This window comes from Coprinopsis cinerea, assembly GCF_000182895.1.
Source record: "Coprinopsis cinerea okayama7#130 chromosome 5 map unlocalized cont3.5, whole genome shotgun sequence".
Taxonomy (NCBI): Eukaryota; Fungi; Basidiomycota; class Agaricomycetes; order Agaricales; family Psathyrellaceae; genus Coprinopsis; species Coprinopsis cinerea.
The window spans coordinates 2985290-3012869 of NW_003307540.1; the positions used below are offsets into that span (position 1 = coordinate 2985290).

The window sequence follows — 27580 nt, forward strand, 5'->3', positions numbered from 1 at the left end:
CAATGGCATTTGAGCTTCTTCCTGATGGGAGCTGGAAAAGAGTTGTAGGGCGCGTGGAGTCTCCGAGTTGTGGCCTGAGTCGTAGTATCATGTAACTCCCCAATGAATTATACCTTTGGCGGGACATTAAATAATTCAATGCCACTGCCGTCTCTTGCGGAAGGGAACCTGCCGATAGAAACTCTGCTGATTGACTCTGTACAATCAATGGAAACAAGTCAACCGAATTAGAAATCCAATCTGAGGTTGGTTTGATTCATCCCCGACGCAAACTGATGTATTACTCGTGTATAATTGAAGTAGAGAACATAAAGTGTAATTAGCGAGCTACATAGAGTAATACTTACCGGTAGTAACCATCAATAACCCAGCAAGTCGTAGATGGTGGGCTGGTAATCGTCGTCGCAATTGATACACCCCTCCTGTCCACAATAATCACATTCGTCTTCTTCCTCCTCATCCGAGTAGAAATCAACGACTTCCTTGTCCCATTCGACATCGGCGACGACCTCCTCAAGCTTCTTCACATCGTCCTCATACAGCCCGATGCACCCTATCAGCTCGAGCACCTCAATCTCCCCGCCCAGCTCGTAGCGTGACATCAAGAAATCCAATAGAGCGTCAATGTCAATTGCGTAGCTACGGAAGTCTGCTCTTCCAAAAATCAGTTTCTTCAGAGCGCGGAAATAGGACAGGTGTGCCGGCCGTGGATTTGGTTTCTGGACACCCGGTGTCGCTTCGCCGTGCGCGATTTTCTTGATGACCATGGGTCGGAGGGCCGGATCGGACGTGATGTATTTGACGAAGCCTGCACTGCTTTGTCTGTCGACAGAAATCGTGTGGAGGGAGGGTAATAGACCAAAAAATTCCAACGCGCTTGTGTTGATCGAACCAGCCAAAGCGATGGTACGGACTTTGTCCAACGGCAGGCCACCGAGGAGACGGACAATAGGGTTGGTGGTTGCGGAAAGTCCACTGGCAGTGACCTGAAACTGGAGAGATGGTGGGTTATTGGCCCCCCAACGAATTCCGGGGGAGCCCGCATCCCGTGGATACCCTCGGACGAGCAGCGTATGGCGATCGGTATAAACGTGCATAGACTTCAAGCCGCCTATTGTGGTAGTTGAAGAACTAAAAAGGTGGCCGCCGGAACGCCACGAATTTGTGATCGAGGTCGTCAAGTCGGCCAGGATCTGGTCAGCCTCGTCTGTCTTCTTCGTGACCACGAACTCCAACGCTGCAGAAGGCGGAAGCACGAGATGCATCATGACGTTGGCGCAGTCTGATGCAGATCCCTTCAGTCTGAAATTTTCCATGTGTCGAAGGGTGACGGTGCGGTGTTTGGCGAGGGGAGATGCGGGTAGGGGGGTATCTAGATTCAGCGTCCGAAGAGACTCCATCACCTCGAGTGCACCGAAGAAGGTTTCGGCACTGGGCTGAAGGTCAACGCGGTACCTCGGATGTGGCATGCACGTTAGCTTGAGCAACGTCAGGCCACGGAGTAGGGACGAGTCCCAAGACAACTGATACCCGTTTAACTCCAAGTTCCGAAGATTTGGAGCCTCGCCATTGAGGAAGGTTTTGGGGAGGATAGAGTCGGAGGGGGTGTAGCCTGAGGATCGATATGCACGTACGATTGTCAGGCTTTGAAGCAGGGGAGCGGGATCGGCTATTTCCCGAAGTCTCTTTTCATTGGCATTGGAAAGCTCCCTGGAAAGGTGAAGGCTTTTCAGCCGCCGAGGCTGCGCGAGAATGTCGGTGACGAGGCCTTCAAGCTTCGGGTTGGTCTACGGTGTTCGAGAAGGATATGGTTGGATTCAAAATTCACGCGCGAGCACCGAGGGTCACAGCCACAGCCACCGACGCGGGGTTCGACAATGCACCGAAAAGAAAGAAAAATCCTAATCAATTCATGGCAGCTAGTCTAAGCATAAGTAGTATGTAGAACTCAAATAGACTCTTGTCAGGTATCTAACCACGAGTAGAATTTGAATCCACCACTCGATTTTGCGAGTATTCTGTGGTCCCAACACAAATGAGCCGGCCCTAAAGTAATAAGCGCCTACCGTACTATGAGCCTCGCTCAGCCCAATGAGACATTCTGATAACAGCGATCGTGTCAACTCCAAGCTTATATGAGTAGTGGGTATCATTTGACTATGTACAACATTGATCAAATGACAGGAAGGGGACTGGCCCTGTTCTAAAAACCAATCACAAATCAATTATCTCCCGCCGTAGTCCTGTCGTCACCGACTCCATCTTGGTCTAAGTCTGCATCCGGGTCATTCTCCATCTCAAGCCGGTCTACATCATCCAGGTCGTATGTGGTATCGGCGTTGGGCTTATTGTTCTTGTCTTCGAGGGCAGGGTGCTCGTCAGCGTGATACTCATCCCAAAGTTCTCGAACATCGCGTAGCCCGAGCTTTGCGCAGATTGTGTTACACTTGTGCTGGGTAACGAAATCCCTAATACCAGTCCATCCTTGATCTCCCAGACCATATACTCCGTCCGAGCTGTGAATTGTGTTAATTGAGATCATCTGGACTTGGCTCTGAAGACTTACCTATGGATCATCACATCGAAAAGTGTGACAGAATGCGCGACATTAAGTGGTATCCCCGAGGTAATGGGAAGCGTTGAAGAGTCAATGCCTAGAGAGAGCTCTTGGTGAGCACAAAGCCGGGCGGATTGTAGATGAAAGCAGAGAATTATGACTAACCTTGGATATCGACAAAGACGACTGAACCGTCAGAGTCATCAAGGGAGAAATGGGCAAAGGCGTCACAGGTCCTCCCAGCCAAATCGCTGTTAGCACCTGCCAGGTCTGTGCCTGAGAACTTGCGCATAACAGCGTTCTCAAAGAGTGGGTCAACGAGCCAAGCACGTCCTTTCGAGGGCCCTTCGACAACAGTGAGAATGAAGCTCTCGGCCGGGCCCCGGATATCTGTAGAGAATGAGAATTAGCCACTACCGTCAGGTGTGGTGTATAGAAAGGACTTACCATACGTCGATATCTTTGCATGGCGCGCGGACTTCACAAATTTCTCTGCTGCCACCTCAAGGATGTGGCCACGGAGAAGTTCATCTTTCAGATGCACAAGGTTATCCTTATGCGAGACAGCACCACTGCCGTCGATGTCATAAAAGTACTTTGCAGCGTACTTTTTCTTGTCAATGTACATCTAATCTCGCATGTAATGTCTTGTTAGCTCTGCATGCAATGTAGACTGAGATGAGGACAAACCTTGACGGCCTTCTTCGTCACTCCCGAGGCGAAGGACTCCTTATCAACCACGACTTTGAAGGGTTCCTGTTCCTCTACCCAGACAGCACTGTCTTCAACCCAGGTCCAGTATCCTTTCAAAACGATGTGTACAATGCCCGTAGACTGAGCAACACCCAGCCTCGTGACATAGGCGTTCCTTCCGGAAGGTATGATTGTCCCTAAGTGAAGAGGATCAACTTGGGGCAGGGATAAAATCATATTGAAAATAACTTACGCATTCGTTTGGCTGAAGCGCCCTTGGACGTGTTAGCTTGAAGTGCGGCGGCGCCGACACTATTAGCACGCTTAGAACGGGTGGTCTAAAGCAATGTGGATCAAAACTCTAAGGATCTGTTGGGATTGGTGTATGAAATTCGGAATAGACTCGCCTTTGTTTTACCCTTGAAACTCGGGAACAGTGTCATCATCGTCAGTATCATTGCGAGCCTCATCATAGTTCACAGCAACAGCCCATTCGATGAGGCTCTTTTTAACGTCGGCAGGTGAGACAAGGAGCGAGTTTGCAGAGCAGGCACGCCATAGGTCACGAAGCGTCCCTGTGCAGAGGGATGGGTCTACTGCGACCCTTGCAGAAGCCCATAGCATTGTGAACTCGTTTCTAAGCGTGAATCATCGTGTTAATAGACATATACAACATCTGGCTTTGGCCAATTGAGCACTCACATATCATAGACCCGATAATCTCGGTCCTTCTTGTACGCATTATCCACCTTTGTTCGGATATCTTCAAGAACAGTCGCCATAGGTGTGTCGTCCGGGTACTCTGTATTATCGGCATGGAAAGGAGCACCGGGAAGATACTTCCCCTGTCTGAAATCGAAGAGCTTCACAATCTAAGGCGAAGCTGGTAAACCGAAAAAGAAGTCAAGCTAATGAAAGAATATACCTTAAGGTTCAGCCTTTTTACAGGCCTGGGTATACCAAGTTCGGCAGCTGTCTTTAACTTGAGCTTTGATGGAGCGATACGACCTTGAAATCTAGTCCCCGAGGTCCGAGCATGAGCATCTGTGTACGAATGACTCATGCTGGACATGATTCTGAGAGCTTCTTCTTGCAGCTGCAGTTCAAAATGTTAGTCTTTCGCAATGCTATAAGTGAAACAATGTCGCACCTGCTGGTTTCCAGCGCCCTGGAATTGGGCACTAGTTCCACCGCCAGAATTTGTATGTGTTCTGACGTTGACCGGATTCGCAATAGCTTCACGACTCGCCTGTTGTACCCCATTACCTGGAGCAAGAAATATGAGCACTAGTGTGCAAAAAGGGGGAAAGGGGTAGATCCATCTTACCTGCGGTATACTTCGAGCAATCAAAACATACATTTTGGTCCATGAACTCAAAGACCTCCCCGCATTTGTTGCACATCCCCCACTCCTCAACGTTAGGCCGTGGAGCGCGCTTGGTGCAACGACCACAGCGAGTACCCTCAACAAGGAGGTCAAAGCGTTGGGAGCAGCCAGAGCAGCGAGCCATTGGGTAATGAGGTGTTCTGAGGTGCGTGAAATGAGTTGGGACGCCTCACTCACGCCTTACCTAGTTGGCTTTTAAAGCTTTAATCCATGTAAAGCTCCGCCGACCCCCGGCAACTTGTTGTGTTCTTTAATTCCCTAATGCAGTATAGGCCAGGACAAATTGGGAAGGACGGATCAATTGGTGAGCTCGTGGAATGGCTTTGAACATCGGTAAATATACAACACCCTCGTGCAGATGTTTGGAGCAATGGAAAAGCTGGAAGGATCTAAATTCTCTGGGGGAAAGTCTCATTTTACCGAGATAGACCGTTTCAAAAATGCAAAGTCAAAGGGTCTTCATGAACATGAGAACATAATTCTGCCTCATGTCCCATTAGCGAGATAGTGAAGATTACCGAAAGAAGACCGAAGTCGCACCAAGAATACCGGGAGGATACCCAAGTCGCATCAAGAATACCGAAGTCGAACTATCCTGTTCAAACGCCAGAAGTCTCGGCTGCTGACAGCCTCCACTTGGGCCATGAAGCGCACGAAGCGAGAAGTAAATGTTTTGACCTAAATTTGCATGCGATAAACGTTCTTGGTCTGCGTCATTAGTGTAGTCTGAGATCTTCTGCAAAGTTTTGGGGCACAAACAGTCAATAGGATAAGTTCCAGGGCGTATCTCGTTGCGCCAGAATACACTTGTACCACGTCATGTCCCGTGGCTGGACGTTATTCTAGCGCAAGTTCCACGACTGCCAACCAGGGACCTGATTTAGGGGTCAAAGGCATGTATTTGTGCTAAGATACAGATGCAACCAATAACGATGAACTTATGTGTTTTAGCTTATAAGGTGCTTCGATTTGGGTCTGTAGAATACCAACATCCCACATCCGATGGCTCGTACGTCCAATACCTTCAAGCAGTCCAACAATTCAGGAGGTCGAAATCAATGGCGCGAGCGCCCGGTGTGTATGTTAAGCTCTCCATCTCTTTGCTAGCTGCTGCTTGCTATCGACTACTGTGCTGATATTTTTGCAGTGGAAGATATCCCTGACCTTCCACAGCGCCTCCAGGTCTATATCAACGAGGGTGTTCGGGTCAAAGATATTCCGCAAGAGATTGAGAGCGACCTCGGGGCTATCGTCAAGTAAGTGTGTTATTTCTCCTTCTTGGCTGTATCCCACAGAGAAACACCTGATTTCTCCCTGTTCAGACTACCAACCATTAAGAAGATTATGCAGCGCTTCGATATCAAGACCTCGCGAAGGAGTGGTGTTTCATACGTTGAGAAAGGTGCAGCTATTCTCCAGACGATGAAAGAAGACCCCCTGGGACGTGGGGTTTGCGAACCGTGAAGGAGAAATTGGCTCTGCAAGGTGTTCACGTAGAACGGTGTGTGAGATATAGTATTCCTGCTCTTTTAGGCTACTGACGTCTGGGATTGTCGTCGTTCATTTCTAGAGATTTTATCATGCGCTTTCGAAGGGCCCAGGACGTAACTGCCACAGCTAACCGTCATCCTCAAACTCGCAAGGCGCATAGTCATGGATTGTATTGCTCTGGTCCGAATGAAGAATGGGGCATGGATGGACATGAGAAGATCCTCCTTTCTATGGGCATCGGGGTCTATGGAATCATCGACAAGTATAGCCGCATGGAGCTGATACTTGTTGCTGTTCCTAATGCTCGGGATGACGAGCTGCCACTTGCTGTCTACCTCAGAACTGTCAAGAAATACGGAGGTAATGTCTATCTTGGCTATCGCCCGGTTTCTCAACTGAATGCATTGTTATTCTCCAGGAATGCCGATTACGTCTACAAGTGACAAAGGCACTGAACTGCGCAAGGTCATCTCAGTGATTGGGACCCTTCGGTACGATTTTGTCTCAAAGCATAATTCGACAGCTTCTGATTATCTTATAGCGCTACCTACCAGCCATATATCCCGGAGAGCGTCGTGGCATCGCACAACGCTCTGAAGTCTCCAGATAACATTACCCGAGAGCGTAACTGGCGACCTCTTTGGGAAAAGGACCTGGCCAACGTCCTTTACTTCTACAGAGCTGGCCAGGAAGCAGCTGGGTTTCATCCGAATAACGATTTCCACGCGTGAGTCCTCTTTACTGTTCATTCATTCCAGTACTGGATTCATTTACATCGTCAATTAGCTCTCTTTCCCGCTGGCTTTGGGCGTGTATTGTCCAGACCCTCCTCGACAAGGTTATGAGCGAAAATCAGAAGCATCGGATTCGCGGTCAGAAGAAATCCTTGATGCCAACCGATGCTCGTCGTATTGATATGTTCAAGCACCCTGAGCGCTTCGGTGGTAGAGACCAGCTTATCCCCATTCCCCAGCAGGATATTGACCGTCTTCTTGCCGAATACGACCAGCCACATCTATTCAAGTTTGTCCCTGATGATTTAGAAAATATCTTTGGAGATCTCTACCGCGCAATCGGCAGTCCCTCTCTCGTGGCATCCCAGGGTTGGGGTATCTTCAGAGATATGGTTAATACTCACCTTTCTCGCGCTTAATTGCGCCCCTCACAATATGTATTTCAAGTTCTGTCAACCTTCGAATCCCGATACGACCAGTACGCCTGCGGTAGCATTGCTCACTAGTAGACATACACACCGAATTCACTACCCCCCCTCGGCCTAAAGGCCCAGCTCCTTCCCTTAAGTATGTGTGTCATTAAGTGCGTTCCTGCAATCGCATAGACGACATTTTATGACGCACGAGCTTGATTTTGGCCCAACCGCTGTTATCAGAATGTCTCATTGGGCTGAGCGAGGCTCATAGTACGGTAGGCGCTTATTACTTTAGGGCCGGCTCATTTGTGTTGGGACCACAGAATACTCGCAAAATCGAGTGGTGGATTCAAATTCTACTCGTGGTTAGATACCTGACAAGAGTCTATTGTGAGTTCTACATACTACTTATGCTTAGACTAGCTGCCATGAATTGATTAGGATTTTTCTTTCTTTTCGGTGCATTGTCGAACCCCGCGTCGGTGGCTGTGGCTGTGACCCTCGGTGCTCGCGCGTGAATTTTGAATCCAACCATATCCTTCTCGAACACCGTATTGGTCAGGTAAGTCAGGGTGGCGTGAAGGGAGATAGGGGCCTGCTTTGACCGTTCCCAAGATATCCTGGCCCAGTTGAAGCTAGTGGTTCGAATATTTGACCACAGCTGGGGGCATCCAAGCGCCACTTGCCTCCAGTAGCGGTAAACGTGTGTCACTCCAGTCCATTGATATGGTGTGAGATAATACCGCCCCTGCACCATATAGTCCACTCTACCGGAATGATCGCACTTGCTTTGTGGGCCAGTTCGCAGGCTCATGGCAGCTTACGAGTCCGTCCATGAACTATGGTAGGCTGAGGGCGCTCGCTGGCGCACACCTTCGGTGCGCTTGCGCTCGCGCCAAGACTGGTGCATTGGTGCCCATGCCATTCACATACTTTATTTATTACAGTTCTATTATACTTTCAGTTTAGCCTTCAGTAACATAGAACACTTAAATGTAATTTAACATACTCATCGGAATTTAACTAACAAATTACAACTATCCTACACCAGGGTCTGATAATCATGAATATAAATGGCTCGAGCACGAATTGAACCCCCAATCTCGAGATTTTAAGGCAAATTCCGATCGTTTTGATGATAAGTCTGATGCCATCAAAACGGCCCTCCGAGACCGGCCAGTGGCGGTCGTAAATGGAAGAACTCCTATTTCGCCCCTATTCTGAACCCTTGGAATGACGTCTTAACTAGTGCTGGCGGAAAAGAACGAGTTGCGTTTAATTCCGTCATATGTCTGGACACCCAGGCTTGCTTAAAACTATCAACAGTATCAAAGATCACAGCTCTAATCAAGTCTTTTGCTCAAAATAGCATAATATGCCTTAGGTGACAGCTGTTGCAACATCCATTAATGAAATCAAGGAAGCGCCTAAAATGAATGTTAAAATGAAGTCTCATTAAAGGACAATACAGAAGGCATCACAACGTTAAATGAAAAAAGAAGTAAAGAAGCCATCAATACCTGTCCATCAAATCCTCGAAATTAAGGCCTAAATGAAGTCTCGTTTTCGAGCTGCATAGAAACGACTCCTAACGGACTCGTAACATTCGTTTATAGAATTCGAAAATCCGAGTGAGAACCTCAGGTGGAAGGTGCGAGATGACTGATAACTCGTTTCTGCTGCTCTTCCACCGGCGAATTTCGTCTTCGAGGGCGGCGATGCGCGAGTCAATCCAAGCGCGTCGAGCATCCGGATCCGCTAGATATGATTGGCGTTCAATGTTCAGCAAGTACAGTTTCTTTGGAACTACTTACTTTCCAGGGCCATTGACTCTGGGGCAACTGCCATGGGGTCGGACATGGTGAGTCCAAACCAAGTTGCAAAATCATTCGGTTGTTACGAGTCCGTTAGGAGTCGTTTCTATGCGGCTCGAAAACGAAGACTTCATTTAGGCCTTAATTTCGAGGATTTGATGGACAGGTTTTGATGGCTTCTTTACTTCTTTTTTTCATCTAACGTTGTGGTGCCTTCTGTGTTGTGCTTTAATGAGACTTCATTTTAGCATTGATCTTGGGCGCTTCTCTTGATTTCATTGATGGGTGCGCTGACAGGTGTCAGTCTAGGGTGCTTTTTCCAGCAGGAGACTTGATTAAAGCTTTGATTTTTAATACTGTTTGTAGTTTCAAATAGGACTGGGTGTCCTCAACTCCAGGTTCAGTTAGCCCTATGACGGAATTAAGTGCAGTTCGTTTTTTTCTACCAGCACTAGTTGTGACGTCATTCCAAGGGTACAAAATAGGGGAAAAATAGGAGTTCTCATTCTATTTACGACTGGCCGGTCTCCGAGGCCCGTTTTGATGGCATCACGCTTGTCATCAAGCGTCCGGAATTTGCCTGGTTGGGGGTTCAATTCGTGCTCGAGCCATTTATATTCATGATAAGCAGACAGTAGACCCCGGTTGGATAGCTGTAACTTGTTAGTTTAAATTCTAGTGGGTATATCAGGATATATTTAGGTATTTCATGTTACTTAAACTGAAAACTATAATAGAACTATAATCAACAAAATATGTGATCTGGGCACCATTGGTCCAAGACCTCTGGTGCGAGCGCGAGCGCACTGAAGGTGTGCGCCAGCGAGCACCCTTAGCTTATGCCACCATACTTCAGTCTTCAGAGACGGACTCGTAACCTGCCATGAGCCTGCGAACTGGCCCATAAAACAAGTGGAATGTTTGGACGCATTCCAAACTCCGCCCATAATTAGGGGAATGCGCGTCGGCCGCACCTGCTCCTTGTGTTCGACCACTTATTCTACCGAATCCAAAGATCTGTATGAGACCCAATCGCCTAATCCTGCAGGTCTTGTGAGATTTTGAAAACAGGCTCACACTCAAGACAGACCATCGTCCACGCGGGCTCGAATTGGGGCCAGTGCACCAGATATCCTGAGGACGAAGAGCCGCTGGAGTTCTGCCAAGTTCGAGTGAGAATAGCCTTTACTCACATAGATGAGAAGAATGCCCCTGGACAAGCATTGCCTTCTCACTTTATCGCCTATACTCGGGTGTAGATGAAAACACCACCGCTTTTCGAGTCGACGACTGCGAATTTGACCTCGAACTCCGACTCGGCGAATTCCCACGTCGCCCAACGCCAGTTGTCGCTGTGGTTTTCCAGGTTTCCTTCCTTGTTCCTTTCCCTCATTTTCATCGACAATTCGACCGCTCTCCCGTCCATTTGGGATCAACTCGAACCAAACCGCTCCGGGACGTATCTGAAATGGCCCACCAGACTTCCACGAAGGCCAATGACTGCTCGGAAGAGATATCGGTAGAGAGCACCCCGCTTCAAAAGATGGTGTATAGGCCGTGCAGAAGTCCTTTCAAAAGGTCTTCTCCCAAGATCTCGGGGATTGGTGGCACAGGGATATGGGATCTTCCCACCGAATTACTATCCCACATCTTCTCATTGCTTACCACCCCTGAGTCGTCACCAATGGCCTTGGTCCAGATATCACTAATAACCCATGTCTGCCGTCGTTGGAGGGAGGTAGCGTTGAATTGCCCATTCTTTTGGACTGTGGTTACCGACGAATACCCCCTGCCTTGGTTGAACACTGTGCTTGAAAGAGCAGGAATGGCACTGGTGTCCATCTCGTTCCGGCGACCTCCCATCGAACCCCCGCCGGACCACGTTCATGAAAAACTCCAACAGCTCGCTTTACAGACGGAACGACTGTCGACTGAAGGACCTCTCGACTTGTTTTATGGGCCAGTTCGCAGGCTCATGGCAGGTTACAAGTCCGTCTCTGAAGTATGGTGGCATAAGCTAAGGGTGCTCGCTGGCGCACACCTTCGGTGCGCTCGCGCTGTTACGCCTGAGGGTCATCTGACCCTTCAAAAATCGCGAATAACACACCGCCGGACTAATTTCGTCCGGTAAAACGTACATCTCGATAAGTGACTGAAAAGCCCTAAGGCACTGTGTTTTTCATAACCGGCGGTCACTTATTCTGTCGTATGAGTTGAGACCGAGCCCAGAGTCGTCAACTAAGTCGAACTCTAAGAACGACTCTGAAAGAGGTTGAACGTAACGCATCATTGATACCGTAGTAATTGACGGGTTAAGGATGTGTACTGGACCGATTGAAGATCGAACTACGGTAGTGAGAATTTGGCACGAAGTCCTCACCGCCGGGAGCAAGACTATCCATGGGAGTGCACGATCGACTTCAAATCGACTAGAAAGCTAGTAGCGACTTAACAAGAACGACGACACTTAGCACCAGCGCCTGTCAGTACCCTAAGAGGAAACACCCATAAGCGCCGCCGGACGGTCGGAATCAGCCATCAGTCGCGGAAAGCTAAAGGGGACCTCTACGGATTAGGTACGAGATCGATAAGATAGAAGCCGAGATAAGATAACCAGAACGACGGGACCAGGAACGGATCACACGAGATGTTCTATTCCGTTGGACAGGTGTCCTCTATAGGACAGATGAAACAGGGTACTAACAGTCCCATGACCTGTCAACAGAAAAGAAGTAGTACAGAGATAAGGGATAGAATGATGAATCCATACGCCGTCCTCCGGCGGTAGTTACAAAAGGGTATACCATCTGTTTCCGCGGAAGCATCTTCACGGAGTAACAATGGAGTTTCCCACAACACATTGGTTCCGTTCCGGCTGGACGGAACTACCAAAATTCACGCGCTTCAACAGCGCATCAATAGACGCCTATGGGCATACTCGGCACGACACCGCCGGGGCTTCTTTTGTCGCGTTTCTTTCCTATTTCGTATTTCTGATTCTCTCGTACCTCCGCTCCGTCTCTCTACTCTCATTTTCTGTATCATGCGCATGTATTCGGTTTGTTTTATAGTCTTTGCTAGTATTTGTTTTAAAGCTCGTAGTCAAACATTTTGTACCATATATATAGGCCCGCCTGGCAAAAGAATAAACAGATACCCCTTTGACTCGATTATATATCTTGTCCTGATCGACACAAGTCGTTCAGTAAAATAAAGAGGAAGTCTCCGAGTGTCGAGTGAACGAGTTAGCGAGTCAGAGTCGAGTTAGAATTTGCGCGTGAATACACGAGTCCGGTTTTTTTTTTAAAAAACGAGTCAACGAGTGATCCCGCCGGGACGAGTTACGTATTTTTCGAGTTCAAATTCGAGTTTCGAGTCTAAGTCGTGTTTAAATCGAATCACGAGTCGCACTTAGAGTTTCCCTTGTGTGTAGAGCACAACAAAAATACCAAACACCATCTGTATAAAGTCAAGAGCCTTTTCAAAGCTCTAAAGCCCTAAAAACCGTTCTATACGAGTCAGAGAGTCTTCTCCTCGTTAATTAGTCTACTACAACAACAACCCCATCGAACTTGCGTGCCAACGTACAGACAGTACTTAAAAGTCTTTAGATTCGGCCGTCGGTCTTCATCTTCGTGTCACTTGTCTCACAACAAGTTCCACTCGATTCGGGACCGCCGGTGGTCTTCTTGTTCTTCTTTGTGCTTTCTGTGCTCGCCAGCACATCAGCGCTCGCACCAGAATTGACCAATGGTGCCCGCCCAGATCACATATTTTGTTGAATATGACAAGAATATGATTCTATTATAATTTTCAGTTTAAGTAACATGAACATGAAATACCTAAATATATATTAACATACCCACTAGTAATTTAAACTAACAAGTTAATAACTTACAGCTATCCGACCGCAGACTACTGCCTGCTTATCATGAATATAAATAAATGGCTCGAGCACGAATTGAACCCCCAATCAGGCAAATTCCGGATGCTTTGATGACAAGTGTGATGCCATCAAAGTGGGGCTCCGAGACCGGCCAGCCGCAGTCGCAAATGGAAGAACTCCTATTTTGCCCCTATTCTAAACCCTTGGAATGATGTCATAGCTAGTGCTGGCAGAAAAGAACAAGCGACATTGAATTTCGTCATATGTCTGGCATTGGGGACACGTAGACTTGTTTAAAACTATCAACACTGTTTAAACAGTATTTAAAATCACGGCTCTAATAAAGTCTTTTGCTCGAAATAGCATGATATGCCCTAGTAAACTGACAACTATCAACACATCCATTAATGAAATTGAGGCAAGCACTCAAAATGAATGCTAAAATGAAGTCTCATTAAAGCACAATGCAGAGGCACCACAATGTTAGATGAATAAAGAAGTTAATAAAGAAGCCATCAAAACCTGTCCATCAAATCCTCGAAATTAAGGCTCAAATGAAGTCTCGTTTTCAAGGACCTCACGGCAAATGAAACCAATCAAAGCAATCAAAGGATCAAATGAACTCGTAAAATGAAAAGAACGACAGGCTGTCAAGCGCAAATGAAGGCTCAAATGAAGTCTCACTTTTCGAACCGCATAAGAACGACTCCTAACGGACTCGTAATCACAACCGACACCAGAAGCGCTGCAACCCTCTTCAAACCACTGACCAAGCCCGCCCCGCTCTTGCAAAGTTTGGCGGTGGTCCTCACACGCGACGCTGGCATCCATCCAAGCGTCGGCCTTCCCCTCGTCTACATCCCCACCAAGCTCTCTTCGGCGGCGCTGCACCAAAGCTCCGAATGCTTGATTTCATCAACACGGTACACCGTTCCTACTCCAAGCTTCTGGTGACCCTGGTCAGAATTGTCCAATTTCAAGTCCCTGACGACACTGTCTGTATCTTATCCCAGGATTGAGGGCGACGAGTTACGCTTCCCCACAGCCAAAGAGATTGTCGAAGCCTTATCCAACCTCCCATCTCTCACAGAAATTGCCATCTTCGCAGGCCACCTCATCGATTTCGAAGAAGAAATCATCCGGCCCCATCGTAAAACCACCATTAACGTACCTCATCTCACAATCCTGGAACTCCAGGCTTCATGCGACGCACTCGTCCTCATCCTTTCCCACTTCCGTCTTCCACCCTCGCTCAAAAACGTCTCCTTGGTGTGCATAGATTCGGACGAACGGGCTATCAGCGCCGTTTATGACGCCTTCGAGCCCTCTGGCCTCTGGTCCATCGTACAGTTACCTTTACCGAAGACAGGGAAGAAGAGCGCACTTGACCTGTTCCCGGGCAACCCACTAGCACCCCCAATCTCGGGCAAACTTCTTCTCCTGGGGTGCGTGTCCGGCATAAGCCCCCTCGTCAACTACTACGCCCTAGCCCTCGGGGTGAAGATCCGGCTTATCTTCACACCCCCTGAACTCGATTGGAATCCATCCTCCCTCATAGAGGCGGCGGCCTCCCCCTGGGCCTCGAGAGCGATCAAGAGCCTCATGCTGCTTGGCAGCCTTCCCGAGCGAGCAGTCCACTCCGTCTTGCACATCAGGCCCTTCGCATCATTGACACACCTTGCGATGGTCCGTGGCTTTGACAGGCTCTTCGAGTTCTTTGAGGAGGACCAGGTCACGTTTGAGGACTGGATCTCGGACTTTGGAGACTCGCCTGATTGTACGAGCAGTGACTCGGATTCGGAGATCGAGTATGTCATGCGCTCACAAGATTGCGACGATGAAGAGGGCGGTATACGAAACCCAAACGAGGCGAACGAGGGTGGAAAAGGGAGCGATAACTGCAGCTCTCGGAAGTCGTTGAACAGTGGGAACACGACATCAAAATCGCAAGCCAGTCCTCCAAGGCAGCTGTTGAATAGTGGGACACAAAAATGCAGCGATGGATGCAATCGAGAGCCCATTAATCAAACTGGGTCCGCCTCGAACAGCGACGGTGGAATGACCCACAAGCCCGACACTGGAGCTCCATTGAGCAAAGACGACCCGGAATCCGATGAGGAGTACTCTGGGGACGCGGAGGACAACGACGGCGACGGCGACAAATGCGAGTCAAGACCCAAACTAGATACTGCGACCTCGTCAAACACCATCAACGAGCCCCACACCGGCCGCGCAAATGCACAATCCACCTCAACAGGGTTATACACCCACATCGATCACGACGACGACGAAGATTACGATGAATTCGACAGTGACAACTCTATAATAACTCACGAGCATATGTGGCTTCCCAACATACGGTACTTGCAGATTGACGTGGAGCCTGGGTCTAGGGAAGCGGAAAGGGTTCACGAGATCAGGAGGTATCTGGAGGATCTTCAGCGACGACGGGCGGCGATTGAGAGGAAGTTTGAGTTTAGGATTAACCAGCCGCCTTTCTATGCGATGTACATGGGTGGCAGTGGAGGTGGTTCTAATGTATTTCTGTAGCTCTCGCATGTACTAGTCCTAGTGTACATATGTAGTACCTAATCATCAGTCCTGGCCAAGTATTGGACCTGCACCGAGGACGGATTGAACTTGCGACCAACTTGCGACTTGTTGATCGACTGCGCACGCTGTGATCCGTTCGAAGGCATTAAGATTGTCCCCTATGTATGTCTACGTCTGTCCAGCTCTCCTCCCCGGCCGTTGCTCATTCACTTTTGCATATTGCCTATGCAACTTTAAAAACCGCTAGTAGATCTCAATGGCATCCTACAGTCACCGATGCTGCTGCTGGTCGGGCTTCTTTCGTGAGGCTTCATCCCCATGCATTCCAAATTCATTCATCATGATAAGCTGATTGAATTGGTTGCAGATCTCTTATTGTTTCAACCCTGTATTGTTTTCATAACGAGATACTAAATCGAGGTGGCGCCTCCGCTCCAGCACTGACTATAAGGCCCCGACTTGATCATCATACCGGTCAATGCACACCGGGCTCTTCGAGTATCTGTGCGTGACAGCGTATCCCAGACTCTGACCTGGGCGCCCACCATGGCGACTAGCAGAATGCCCTATAGCAATAGCCAGCACCCACCTCGCTACTCGACGCTCTCTCTCAACTCTGTTGCGACGCTCCCGCTTTACCCCGCCGCGGATTATGACATTGCAGACTCTACCCTTGCATCCAGTGTTCAGGACTCGTACCGCCAACATGAGTACCACCTTTACCAGGATAGTCGCCCATGGGCTACCCTACGGCTCGTCAGCAAATCGACTTCTAAGTCCAACTGCCCTCGGTATATCACAGGCGATGATGTTACTGGGACTGTCGAACTTGACCTGCCGGAACCGCAGGCGATTTCGTCCGTGAAAGTCCTGGTATGTTTATTCTCATATCCACCATCTTCTGGCGCGAGCTCTGACTTCCTTTACTAGTTGAAAGGGCATCTGGTAACGAGCTCGTTATCGACTGATACATTCCAGTTTGTGGAGCATAGTGTTGTTGTCTGGGAAAAGGGACATGCCATGAATCAGGGCAAGGCTCCGGAGTCGACGAGCAATGGGAAGCTCCATGGTCGCTTTGAATGGCCATTCTCATTTCCGTTCCCTACGGAATACCCTCGACACGGCCCCTCAAAGTCAAAGGGCAGTTCATCTATTGAATCTACGACTGATACAATCCCAACACCCCAAACCCTTATCGAGAAAACTGCGAACATTGCAGTTGTATATGAGGTCGTTTTGAGGATTGTTTCCGGGGTGTTTCGAAGGAGGTACAAGTATGTACCCTGCACCATTGCGACCAAAGAGTTTGCACTCACTTGCTTAGACTTCACGTGGACGTTCTTTACGTCCCCGCCATCAGGTCTCTACCGATGTCGACGAGCCGCAAGGACGCCTACCTTCGGGGCGCACATCTACCCGGGCCAGTAGAGGATATGGAAGGTTGGACCGAGGTTCCTTCTGCCAGATTCACTTTGGTGCGAAGGCAAGTGGAAACCGGTGCTTCGGCTCGTTCAGGCCTTATTGCAGTGCCGGTTAACTGCCAGGTTAGTTCATCTGTCGATTACTAGATATGCAGTAGGTCCTAACACAACGTACAGCTTTACATCGCCCATCCAGTGAGCCCCCCAATCTTCATTTGGGCGATTGTACGACGCTGACTGCTGCTAGGCCGCATACGCAAAGGGGACCACTATACCCTGCTACCTTGTTTGCACATCCGACTCAGATGAGATTGATTTGGTGAAGGACTTCACGACCCGGCAGTGCCTCGCAATGGAGCTGCGACAGTCGTGGATATACACTCGGGATGCCCAGCATGCTCGCAGCGTGGACGTCCCCGAAATCACTCGTTCTGGTAAAGCGAATCCGAATGTAAATCAGGTGGTGGCTAGGGTGGGAGAGGCCGTTTGGTGGACCCCGGTCCATGGCGGGTACGCAGATAGGAGGAGGGGTGTCGAGACACGATTGGAGGGCGAAATACACTTGGAACGAGATCTGTTCCCATCCTGCGAGACTAGCTTTCTTTGTGTCCAGGTGTGTAGCATTGTCCGGGTGCAGTAGCCTATGCGTACTAACCTCGTTGGCTATGTTCGCACAGTACAACATTTCAATTGCACTTCGCGATTCGCAAGACTTCGTTGTCAAGAATATTGAGACTTCTGAGGGCGTCTCGTCTTCAACAGCGACGTCCAATAGGACGTGCTTAGGAACTTATCCTGTCAAGATAACGACCCTTGGTCATATGGACGACCCCCTTCCTACTTGCTTCACCCCACGGCATGCAGGACGCAGGTCTCGAAAAGGATACGAACAAATTTCAGATGTCCATTTCCTGAGCGCTTCTCCCCTTGATGTTCGCTGATTTTTGGCCTCTTTCAATCTTGTGTTGTTCGACCTGTATTGGTTTTTCTGGCTATATCCAAAACACTGTTTCACGGCCTTAGAAACAGTAACTATAACCCATGTTGTCAGTAAACATACAATGTTTCATGTCTCATTCTGCCTTTCGTTTGGGCGACAGTCGCTGGCCCACCTCTTCTCTTGGCTCATTTTGGATCGTTGCTACCTTCTAGGTAAGTTCTTGTTTGCGACTCCATATGGCCACGGAGCTGAGATGCAAAGTACATTCCACTTCAGGGAGTAGCACTCGTAGGTATGTGAACCAACTTCCCAGCACCTGACCATCGATCGCATGGGCATACATTTTGATAACGGGCCGACCAACGAAGGGTACGACTTCTGTTTTTCCGTTATGTCCTTCAACAATGATTAGAAGGCCAGTTACCAACTCGGGTCAGAAGTGTTGGCATCGTGACAACTGAGCGCCAACTTCGAACCTGATTCGAACCCAGCGACAGTGGCGCCCGAACAATTATATTCTCACTTTTGAACGTGAAGAGAGAATTGTTCGGTATTCTCTTCATCTTTGCGACCAATTTTGTCAACCACCACCTGGGTCAGTGACTTCTTTCATCTCGCGACTACATAGGACCGTCGACCTCGCTTGTTATCTCTGTGTTGGAAGCACAAGGACGGTGACATATCAACATCATCTGCCCCGGTACCCTCATGGTCCTTTCGTCTATGCCAATACACCCTCTTCCTCTGGTCATTCTTAACACCCGGCTCCAAATATCCCTGGACACATATAAGGGAGGGTCCTACGACTACTTTTGAGGTAAGGTTACACGCCTTCTCGATTCACTATGGTCTTTGAACATCTCCTCGTCCTCTTCTCCTTCCTTCTCGCAGTCTCCGCCTTTCCATTTGACAAACGGGCGAACGATCTCGAGGTCGTCCTGACCACACAGACCTCGCGAGTCGCGTCCATTGAGGACATCGAGATTACGGCTGCCGTCACCAATAACGGCGCCGAGACCCTCAAGCTGCTCAAGTATGCTACGATTTTAGATGGGGACTTGCCCACCAGCTCGTTCACGATCACCAAGGATCGGCGTCCTGTTCCTTTCCTTGGTGTGAAGGTTGGTATAATTACCTTTGTCTATGGCTCGAGTCCTGACTATGTCCATTCTGATAGCTGTCGATTTCATTGTCGGACCTCGATGATTCTGCGTTCGTCACGATTGGCGCTGGGGAAACTGTCACAATTGTTCATTCCGGTCGTAGGTCACCATTCCCTCTTCAAGTTGAATTTACTCTTACCTTAAAGCTATAGTCGCTGCACTCTATGATTTTGCCTCCGTTGGAACCGGCTCCTTCTCGTTCGAGCCTCGTATCAACATCGTCAAGGCAGACGAAGACGATGTCAGGGTCTCTTCCTTCTCTGATCTCACAGTTGGAACTAGCTCCGTCACTGTGGATGTCACCGACGACGTTGCTCGACGGGTTCTCGGTGGATTGAATTTGGTCGAAAAGCGAGCAAGGAACGTGTGTACCAACGCCTCTAGGCGTAGCTTCATTGATGCGAGGCAGGTTTAGCTCGCGAATTCTTTCACGGATATCAATTAACCGCTGACTATCATTCACAGCGTGTCCGAGTCGAGGACCCTTGCCACTGCCGCCTCCTCTTATGTCAACAGCCGAGGCACCAGCGACTCCTTGTATGTAGCATACTGGGGCACCAATGCTGCTTCCAGGGTCACCAGTGTGTTCAACGCTGTGGCCAATGAAAATTCAAGTTCCCGGACGTAAGCTCATTCTATACTATAGTAGTGTCGTGGCGCAGCTCTGATTTTACACCAAGTCTGGACTGCGTTGACCAATATGGCGTCTGTGGAGGAGGAACAATCGCATATACCGTCATCGCGACAACGAACGTAAGTGGTGTTCGCTTTTGCCATGTACTGCTGGACTGTAATCCCGGCTGAATGGGTTTCATTTTATAGATCTACTACTGTTCCATTTTCTTCAACCAAGTCTCCATTTCTCAGCTCTGCGGTGGAACGACTGTCGCCGCCCGCAACGTTCGCGGAGGGACAACTTTGCATGAGGTGTGAATTTCGAGTGACTTCATGCAGCTCTTGGCTGACTTGGACCTTTTCCTCTAGTTGACCCATGCCGTTGCGCGTACAGACGACGTTGCTTATGGGTGCGCTGCTGACCAGAGGCTGTCAACTTCGCAGAAGATTATCAACGCAGATAACTACAATGTGAGTATCCATCAATCCCTTTATACTGACGCGCTACCGACCCTGATTGCGATGTTACAGTGCTTCTCGACTCAGGTCTACGCCAATACCAGGTGCTGAGAGCTTGGTACAGTCTCAAGGTCAGAGCAACTTACGATGAGACTATGCGAGGCATTTCTGTGGGGAGGGGCTTGTACGTCACTTCATGCTGTACGAAGGGCGCTCTCATCTGTTTCCGTGGAGTTAGTACAATCTACGAATTGTCTGATCAGTTTGGCGAAGCTAAAGCATCTCCGAGTCGGGCAATGTTCCTTCCTCCGCAAGCCTCTCTCGGGTGTGCGTCTCTCCTCTGTGCTCACTTCAAAGCTTTAACATGGAGTGGGGTCCCGGGAATATGCAAGAGTCGTTTGGGTTCTTAAGTCGCGAGTCCGCCGCGTATGAGGATCCATTCAAGCCACCAGGGCACCTGGTCTCAAACTGTCACTTAGGATGGAGATTGACCAGACAAGGCTGTCACCTATAATCATTGGCACGATGCCTTCTCCATGACGCCTGTTCGAACATGTCAAACAAGCAACACTCGCGGAGTATTAAAAGAAGGATCCACAATACCCTTCCTGCACCATAAGCCCGATCCTACTCCCACTCCAGCGACAGCACAACGAAAGGAATCCACAATCACATATCCTAAACGACGAAACAAGTAACAGTAATCCCACTCGAGTACTAAACTAAACACCGAAAATAAGATAAGGCAATAAAAAGGGGGGATACAAAATCCAAATTACAAACAAAACATAAAGATGATAACTTATACGCAATCCGATTGTGTAGCGGTTTCCAGAAAATGTGCAATGTTACAAATGAGAAAATAGGAACTCAAATGCGAAGTGAGGTGACAAACAACATGATGGATATGCAGAAGGTGATGGGGGAGGTATTATTTCTAAAACAGCAACCGCTGGAAGGGGTCGAAGCAATTCGGAATGTCACAGCGATGTGAAGAGTGAAAAGGGATCGAAGACATTTGGAAGAAGGGACGGAAGGCGGTATAAGGGTAAGGTCATTTGAAAGGCTTTCGTGACAGCCAAGGAAGGTACAAAAGGCCTGCCAATAGAGTTCCCAGCGGAAGGAAGAAGAGGCTGGGTGTTCCTGGATTTGGTAACAATGATCATCTCTTCACCCGGTAATGGGATCACATCGAAGAGACGTCAGGGCTAGGTTCAGGGAAACCAAGCCAAGCCTAAATAGGACAGTGAAGTGTTGATTAGGCGTGGTCGAAGTATGATCGCCGCTGGAAGGTGGTCGTTCGTCCCGCGCGTGCGTAGCAGTTGATTGTCAGACGGGGGAGCTTGGCTTCTTAGACTTCTGTCTTCCCCTCGAACCACGCCCGCATAGCACCAGCCACCCGGTCAGGGTGACTGAGCGTGACATCGTGACCGGCCCCTTCCACCTGGACAAGTTTGGACCGTCGCCTTGTCTCTTTAGGCAACAGTTGCAGTATTTGGGGAGAGTACTTCGGGTCCACTGTCGTGTCCATTGTGCCCTAAATGAACAAATGAACAATCTTATCTGTGGACGGGGAGGTGGAAGCTTACGTGTATCAATAAGACCTTACGTCCTTCAAAGCCTTTACTCGAGAAAGCTTCTTTCTGACCTCGAATTGGTCCGTCCCGCAAGGAACTCGAAAGGGCCGCATTATATCCAGGGAGATGTGCTGATTGGAGACGGACTATTTCAACAGCTGCCTGAACAGAATCTCGACCCCTTTGGCGCGCTTTCGTCTCCATCTCCGATTCCAGATCCATCACCGGGTCGACGGGTAGGTTGGAGCTTGTTTGATTGGCAAGTCGCTGGAGATAATGCTACATTGGGAGAGCGATTAACATAAGTAACGAAGCTGACTTGGGAAGAACACATACTCGGACAGGGCCACTCGAAGCCAGGGTCTGGACAAGAGGAGAAGACATGAATTTAGCCGTGCGTGAGATATCCGTGGACTGTAATAGTCCATGTAAATCAGTGTTCCCGAAACTTGAGAACTGGGCTTCCACCCACCTCCATGATACCCGCAGAAGCAACGAGAACTATATTCTCATCCACGAGATTAGGGAATTGGGAAGTAAAAGTAGCTGCTATCCCACCACCCTTGAAATGGCATTAGCTGATCCTCTTTCGAACGACCGCGCTGGCACCTACCATCGAAACCCCGCAGACGATAGCCTTTTCCCAGTGGATATGCTGCATTAGAAGGGCAAGCTGGACCGTGTATAGCGTAGGATCATAGGTAATTTGTGGTGCGTCGGAATAACCTCTGCCATACAGATCTGTTTATAACTCCTATGAGGATAATTCGCGGAAGAAGTTCACCTGGGACGGACGTACCATACAGGAGAACGTGATATCCATTAGATGCTAGAGATGGCGCTACGTCTTTCCAGATTATGGACGGAATGGAAAGCCCATGAATAAGCACGACCTATAATTAGCCCACTGTCAGCGGAGAATAGTGGGATCGCTAGGCGTTTCCACCCACCTTCTTCCCATTCTCAGGCCCCAATAGCCAGTACCGCACCTAGAATACCCGGTCAGCGCCCTTATCTGGTGCGCAGCATGCACTGGGCCCACAGTAGGCCTGAGGACACGTCGGAAGCAAGACTCACCCGACCATAAGGGAGATCAGCATAAGCACCGCCCGGGTAGATATCCTCAGGGTAAATCGACCACGTCTTCGACGTCGGTGGCAAGCTCGCCAACGACGAATGTACGTGTATCGGCGCTGGGGGCTTTGGAAAGGCAGCCATGAAATACGCCGCCAACAGCAATGGCGGCAGAATCAACAATGAGAGCGTGAAACACTGAAAGGGCGAGTGGCGAGCCATTTTGCTGGTATTTTCAGAGTTTTACAAAGAGTGACTTGAGCCCGTTATCGAGCACGTCGTCGCCTGCGTCGAGAGCCCTTTTGCTGAACGCCGTTGTGGTCGGGTGCGGTCGTGGTGGTCGTGGTTAGAGAAAGGTCGTGGATGACGAGCCGAGGACCGGATTTGATGACGCTCTGGTCCCCTGCCACATGTTCCACAAACAAGATGGGCATCGGGGGAGATAAGATAAGATCTACCAAACAAGGCAAGATCTCCTGCGCTTATTAGTCGCTTAGGCGAATATTAAATCGTCTGCAGGCGCTTGTTGACTTGGATACCTATTTAAAGCAACCTGAGCCCCTTTACAAATACGTTTCATATCAGGTACGTTGTCGCCGCTTTCCCTGACCGAACGGAAATCCCGCCACATTTTAGGAACGTGCCGCGTTTGTATTGGGACGCTCGTAACCTAAACCAGGACAACAAGTAGTATTGCTGGACATTTTGACTTCCGATTCACTCTTCCAGTAGCTCACTCCTTCTCAGATTTCTAGGAAGGATGTGGACACCAACTATTTGGCGAGCATAATTGCATTCTCCAACAAGTTCCGCAGGGCCTTAGCGGCCCATTCTCAGTGGAGCTGAAGCGGGTCGCATGCAGCGAGGCTCAACCTACAGTCGTCAACGCCAACGACACGGGCAGTGCACCTCTCACAAGGACAGTAGGGATGTGACGCTAATCTTTCATGTTGGATTGTACATATTACAACAGTTCGAGATTGAATGGTACAGCTACAAGGAAAAGAGTTCGGTTAGCATCTCGATAGATGGCAGCAGAGATAAGAAAGCAAAAAAGGAGGATCAGACAATAAATAATGATTCCGGTTAGACGTTTATCCTCAGATACCGCGAGGCATCAGTAGAGGGAGTCTGTTTGACATCCGGGCGAGAAAAGAACTTGAGAGAATGAAAACGAGTGCTCACCTTATCGGTTCTTGAAGTAATCAAGGAGGACATGGAGACCCTCGCTCTCAACGCCATACTCCTTAACAACGACACAGCTGCATCCAACAACTTTTCGGGGGTTGCCTTCACGGTCAAGCTTGCAAAGGCCGGCCCAGGTACCGAGGACCTTGGCGTCTCCGACCTTGATGAGGTTGATTTTGTGCTCAGCGCAGAGGGCTTCAATGAGCTTGATGTACTCGGCCTCGGTGCAGGTCTCGACGAGGACGCACAGGTGAGCCTGGCGCTTGTCGAGTGCCTTGGCACACTCGCGGAGACCACGAGCGAGACCGTCGTGAACGAGGGCGTTCTTCAAAACTTGCTGAAATCAAATTCAGATTCTGTGATAAAAAGATGAAGATATGAGTCGATCTCTTACTTGAAGGGCTTCCTCGACAGAGAGCTTTCCCTTGGGGGCGTCGGTGGTGACCTCGACCTCCGGGGCGTCAACTTGAATGTCATCTCCAGCGTCGGACATCCTAACAAGTCCAGATAAGCAAAGATCTCGGTTTTTCCGCCAAAGTACCCACTTTTCTGCTATGTGGATTGAAAAGTCTTGAGGTCGATGTCTTCGTCCGCCTTCGTTGATGTGAGGAAAAATTAAGGTTTAGGTTCCCCCCCAGCTTTATGCTCATTACAATCTCCGACTCAATCTCTCGGCGATGTCCGAAGGCCCGTCGTCGCTGTCCGACGCGTCGAGCACGCGTCATTCCTGATCGCTCCACATCGCGCAAGCCGTTCAATTCAACCATGGTACGTCGAGCAGACCTATCTCAACGACATCTCTGACAATGAGCAGAGTTTAGCTTTCCTACACGCACACGATTGCTCAGAACGTACATGCCGTCATTGTTGAATATCAAGCTCGAAACGACGCTCATGACATCGTCTAGCGCACTCTGAAGCCGTCTGGGACGTTGCTTGGACTTCAGCGGACACAACTGTGTCTATCTCAGCCGATGGTTCTGCCAAACAATGGGCTTCAATCTCTGGGCAACCACAATCACCCAATGCTCAGTTCCCCCAACCGCATACACTGGCCCTAGTCTCGTTATCCGTTTCTCCTGACGGGACGCTAGCTCTGTACAACAGTATAGAGGGCCTGACCAGCCTGTGGGATTTGGAGAGCGGTCAAGTCGTAGCCAGGCATGAAAGCTATCAACGAAGCACCGAGGATGCAGAACCAGGTATGTCCGTTTGCTTCTCCAAGTTTCCCAGCTGATCGCCGTTGACAGCATGGTCTGTATCGCTAAACCCCAACAAGGAGACATACGCCTGCTCGGGAGCATCTGGGAATGTCACGATTCGCTCTGCCAAAACTGATAACTTCGGCGAACGGCTTACATCGTTCTCTTCCGGACGCAACAAGTTTGGAATGGCCTGCGCCCACGTAAAGTGTCCTTCCATTCGCACTGATACACAAGGCTAACACCCGTTTAGAGCCCAGATGGGAGCAGAGTTGCTTTAGCGTCCGAAACTGGGCAAATCTTCATATTTGATCTCGTATCTGGCTCCCTTTCGACAACATACACCTCCCACGCAATGTCCGTTAGGTCTATTGCGTGGTCTCCTGACTCTAGTGTTCGTATTCGCTTCACTGCAATTGGCAGCGCAGCTAATCGTACCAACTCCCGAATAGCTTCTTATCAGTGCTTCAGAAGACAAGAGACTTGTGCTTCATGACGTGCGAGCATCTCCAGGCGGCATCGTAGCCTCGTTCACAGGACATAGCTCCTGGGTCCTGAGCACGGATATTTCTCCTGATTCGCGTCTTGCGCTCTCAGGGTATGTGGAGCTCTTCTACGCTCATCAGCTGTCTACTGAACGGACACGACAGATCCGCCGATAAAACTATCAAAGTCTGGGACATTGCCGCTCGAACGGCAGTCTCGACTATTCAGGACACGGGAGAGGTCTGGAGTGTGTCATGGCGGCCCAAACCTCCTGCCGTTGGCACAGTGGGAGCGTTTGTCAGCGGCGGAGAGGATGGAACTGTCAAATGGTGGCGAGGTGCTGGTGCTGGAAGTTCATAAGGGTTCACCTTCACTTTACGTCTATCCCTCCCGCTCTTCAATTTTCAGTCTCAACTTTGCCGATCATAAGGTGTGATTCGTCTATGTGCTTACCCTTTCTAGAATGCTAAATATGATGAGCCAGTGACCCGACCCAATCGCATGTACATATCTTTTTCGATTTCCGCCATGAAATAATATGAGGTTGTGACGTCGAGGTCAAACGCTATCGCAATCGTTGAGAGGTATTGCACGGCACATCGGCGCTTCGCTGATACTGCAAGCTTGCTTGGCGCCCAATTCATGACCGTAAACCCAAGTACATCCCGTAAAGTCGATGATGCATCGCGGACCTTTCCCAAGAGTTTCTTCGTAGGTTCCCAAACGCGCTATGGCCGCGTTTCTTTCGTATCGAAGGAGGACGGTTAAGCATTAATCCTTCCTCAACTTCCCCGTCTCTTCTCCGTGTAATCAAACCTTGCCGCTCCCCGCTGACTTCTATCCATTATAGCGAGTCTCTCCACCAGGGAAGGATGCGTAATGGAAACCTAGGCTCCGACCCGTCTCGATTGACCAGGGACTCATTTATTGGTCTACTTGGCTTACTTACAAGAGTCGAAGCTCCGTTCCGCCCTATTTAGGTGTGTCACTGTCATTTTCCGAAGATTAAGTCCGGAGGTAAAATTGGCCCAACAATCCGTCTCAACATCAACCAGCTATCTTCCTCTCGGTCACAATACATATCACCTTCATCTCAGTTCCGTCCAGGTGGCTCATCGATCCTAAAACCTTGTCTGTGGAGGTAACGAACTAAAGCCAACTTGGCCTTTGCATGGTGCTGCGTGCCTTGGGCCCATCCATGACGTTACAGCGCATGGCACATTGCCACAGGCAGCCATGTCAACACTCAATACACTCTCGAGCAGGCGCCAGGAGGTAGTGATCGCAAACGTTGATACCAGCAACGTACAATAACATAACATTAGGTCGCGTGGTGGCTAGCTAGTAATAATCGATGCAGATTCCCCGCGCTGGGTTGTCCCTGCCCTTTGGTCTCGCCGTAATGGGGTCGTTGGAACTCAGCGAGAGCAAGGTGTGAGCGGAGGGGTTTACTCGCCGATTTCATTACTAGCTTGTTGAGTACCATGAGGGGGGAGGAAGACAATCCGGGGGTCGCAAACGATGTCCGACTGGGAGCACAACTTGGGAAGATTGAATAGAATAGGGCTGAGAGTGATAAGTGACAGCGTTCCGTGCGGGGTTGATTGAGGCGTGATGGGATTAATTTCCGGTTGGCCGTAGTGTTGGTCAGAAGATGTCGTTTGGGAAAAAAGAACAATGGATGGATAGATGGATGGATCATGCCACACGAAAGAGAGCGCAAAGTGCCGTTTGAATGGGAGGCGTCGAAAACGTGTCTGTCAAAAACACGTATCGCCGTACCATCGATAGATGGTATGGTAGGTTGAGGTGACTCGAACTGTCGCGGTGTCCGCGGGTGTGTGTGCGAGGGCCCGGGGATATGAGACCCTCAGGTGAGCAGAGTCGGTGGTTGAATAGTGATTGGTGAAATGGGTGCATTAGG

The 27580-nt window shown here is 49.4% G+C and overlaps 11 protein-coding genes across 11 annotated transcripts; 5 read left to right on the forward strand and 6 right to left on the reverse strand.

The window, feature by feature from the left end:
- Window positions 1–359: 359 nt before the first annotated feature.
- CC1G_08872 (hypothetical protein) lies at window positions 360–2153 on the reverse strand (the record flags this gene model as incomplete). Its single annotated transcript, XM_001839094.1, has 2 exons — window positions 360–1787; window positions 2067–2153. The coding sequence occupies 2 exons, from the start codon at window positions 2151–2153 to the stop codon at window positions 360–362; spliced, it is 1515 nt and encodes a 504-aa protein (XP_001839146.1).
- A 68-nt stretch (window positions 2154–2221) lies between these two features.
- CC1G_08873 (atypical/Alpha protein kinase) lies at window positions 2222–4761 on the reverse strand (the record flags this gene model as incomplete). Its single annotated transcript, XM_001839095.1, has 11 exons — window positions 2222–2516; window positions 2567–2654; window positions 2723–2947; window positions 3005–3185; window positions 3248–3447; window positions 3504–3562; window positions 3669–3887; window positions 3953–4122; window positions 4176–4346; window positions 4401–4516; window positions 4578–4761. The coding sequence occupies 11 exons, from the start codon at window positions 4759–4761 to the stop codon at window positions 2222–2224; spliced, it is 1908 nt and encodes a 635-aa protein (XP_001839147.1).
- Window positions 4762–5639: 878 nt separating this feature from the next.
- On the forward strand, window positions 5640–7281 carry CC1G_08874 (hypothetical protein; the record flags this gene model as incomplete). Its single annotated transcript, XM_001839096.2, has 7 exons — window positions 5640–5715; window positions 5785–5893; window positions 5960–6097; window positions 6208–6488; window positions 6547–6619; window positions 6670–6855; window positions 6915–7281. The coding sequence occupies 7 exons, from the start codon at window positions 5640–5642 to the stop codon at window positions 7279–7281; spliced, it is 1230 nt and encodes a 409-aa protein (XP_001839148.2).
- Window positions 7282–8866: 1585 nt separating this feature from the next.
- On the reverse strand, window positions 8867–9138 carry CC1G_08876 (hypothetical protein; the record flags this gene model as incomplete). The annotated part of the gene is made up of 2 exons (XM_001839098.1): window positions 8867–9036; window positions 9093–9138. 2 exons carry the CDS (start codon window positions 9136–9138, stop codon window positions 8867–8869), a joined length of 216 nt encoding a protein of 71 aa, XP_001839150.1.
- A 1197-nt stretch (window positions 9139–10335) lies between these two features.
- CC1G_14719 (hypothetical protein) lies at window positions 10336–10485 on the reverse strand (the record flags this gene model as incomplete). The annotated part of the gene is made up of 1 exon (XM_002911244.1): window positions 10336–10485. One exon carries the CDS (start codon window positions 10483–10485, stop codon window positions 10336–10338), a length of 150 nt encoding a protein of 49 aa, XP_002911290.1.
- Window positions 10486–13650: 3165 nt separating this feature from the next.
- On the forward strand, window positions 13651–15528 carry CC1G_12423 (hypothetical protein; the record flags this gene model as incomplete). Its single annotated transcript, XM_001839099.2, has 2 exons — window positions 13651–13901; window positions 13992–15528. The coding sequence occupies 2 exons, from the start codon at window positions 13651–13653 to the stop codon at window positions 15526–15528; spliced, it is 1788 nt and encodes a 595-aa protein (XP_001839151.2).
- A 549-nt stretch (window positions 15529–16077) lies between these two features.
- On the forward strand, window positions 16078–17893 carry CC1G_12424 (hypothetical protein; the record flags this gene model as incomplete). The annotated part of the gene is made up of 6 exons (XM_001839100.1): window positions 16078–16404; window positions 16462–16805; window positions 16856–17075; window positions 17130–17147; window positions 17200–17565; window positions 17630–17893. 6 exons carry the CDS (start codon window positions 16078–16080, stop codon window positions 17891–17893), a joined length of 1539 nt encoding a protein of 512 aa, XP_001839152.1.
- Window positions 17894–18737: 844 nt separating this feature from the next.
- CC1G_12425 (hypothetical protein) lies at window positions 18738–21044 on the forward strand (the record flags this gene model as incomplete). The annotated part of the gene is made up of 9 exons (XM_001839101.2): window positions 18738–19013; window positions 19070–19154; window positions 19208–19421; window positions 19521–19679; window positions 19736–19808; window positions 19878–19982; window positions 20040–20141; window positions 20234–20456; window positions 20625–21044. The coding sequence occupies 9 exons, from the start codon at window positions 18738–18740 to the stop codon at window positions 20825–20827; spliced, it is 1440 nt and encodes a 479-aa protein (XP_001839153.2). The 3' UTR covers window positions 20828–21044.
- Window positions 21045–21480: 436 nt separating this feature from the next.
- On the reverse strand, window positions 21481–23002 carry CC1G_12426 (hypothetical protein; the record flags this gene model as incomplete). Its single annotated transcript, XM_001839102.2, has 8 exons — window positions 21481–21666; window positions 21719–21973; window positions 22043–22120; window positions 22179–22268; window positions 22320–22447; window positions 22506–22599; window positions 22657–22695; window positions 22784–23002. The coding sequence occupies 8 exons, from the start codon at window positions 23000–23002 to the stop codon at window positions 21481–21483; spliced, it is 1089 nt and encodes a 362-aa protein (XP_001839154.2).
- Window positions 23003–23706: 704 nt separating this feature from the next.
- On the reverse strand, window positions 23707–24563 carry CC1G_12427 (40S ribosomal protein S12). Its single transcript, XM_001839103.2, has 4 exons — window positions 24514–24563; window positions 24363–24462; window positions 23966–24305; window positions 23707–23773 (listed from the first exon to the last, which is right to left on the reverse strand). Exons 2-3 carry the CDS (start codon window positions 24459–24461, stop codon window positions 23967–23969), a joined length of 438 nt encoding a protein of 145 aa, XP_001839155.1. The 5' UTR covers window position 24462; window positions 24514–24563; the 3' UTR covers window positions 23707–23773; window position 23966.
- A 170-nt stretch (window positions 24564–24733) lies between these two features.
- Window positions 24734–26016, forward strand: CC1G_12428 (WD repeat-containing protein 61; the record flags this gene model as incomplete). Its single annotated transcript, XM_001839104.2, has 7 exons — window positions 24734–24736; window positions 24783–24819; window positions 24877–25170; window positions 25219–25373; window positions 25424–25564; window positions 25623–25768; window positions 25821–26016. The coding sequence occupies 7 exons, from the start codon at window positions 24734–24736 to the stop codon at window positions 26014–26016; spliced, it is 972 nt and encodes a 323-aa protein (XP_001839156.2).
- Window positions 26017–27580: the final 1564 nt, after the last annotated feature.

What these genes read in the sequence shown, in the direction of transcription:
- CC1G_12427 (XM_001839103.2), bottom strand. Translation starts at nt 24,461, where the DNA reads ATGTCCGACGCTGGAGATGACATTCAAGTTGACGCCCCGGAGGTCGAG. An exon ending in CTGTCGAGGAAGCCCTTCAA is followed by an intron (nt 24,306 to 24,362) that starts GTAAGAGATCGA and finishes ATTTGATTTCAG; the next exon opens with CAAGTTTTGAAGAACGCCCT.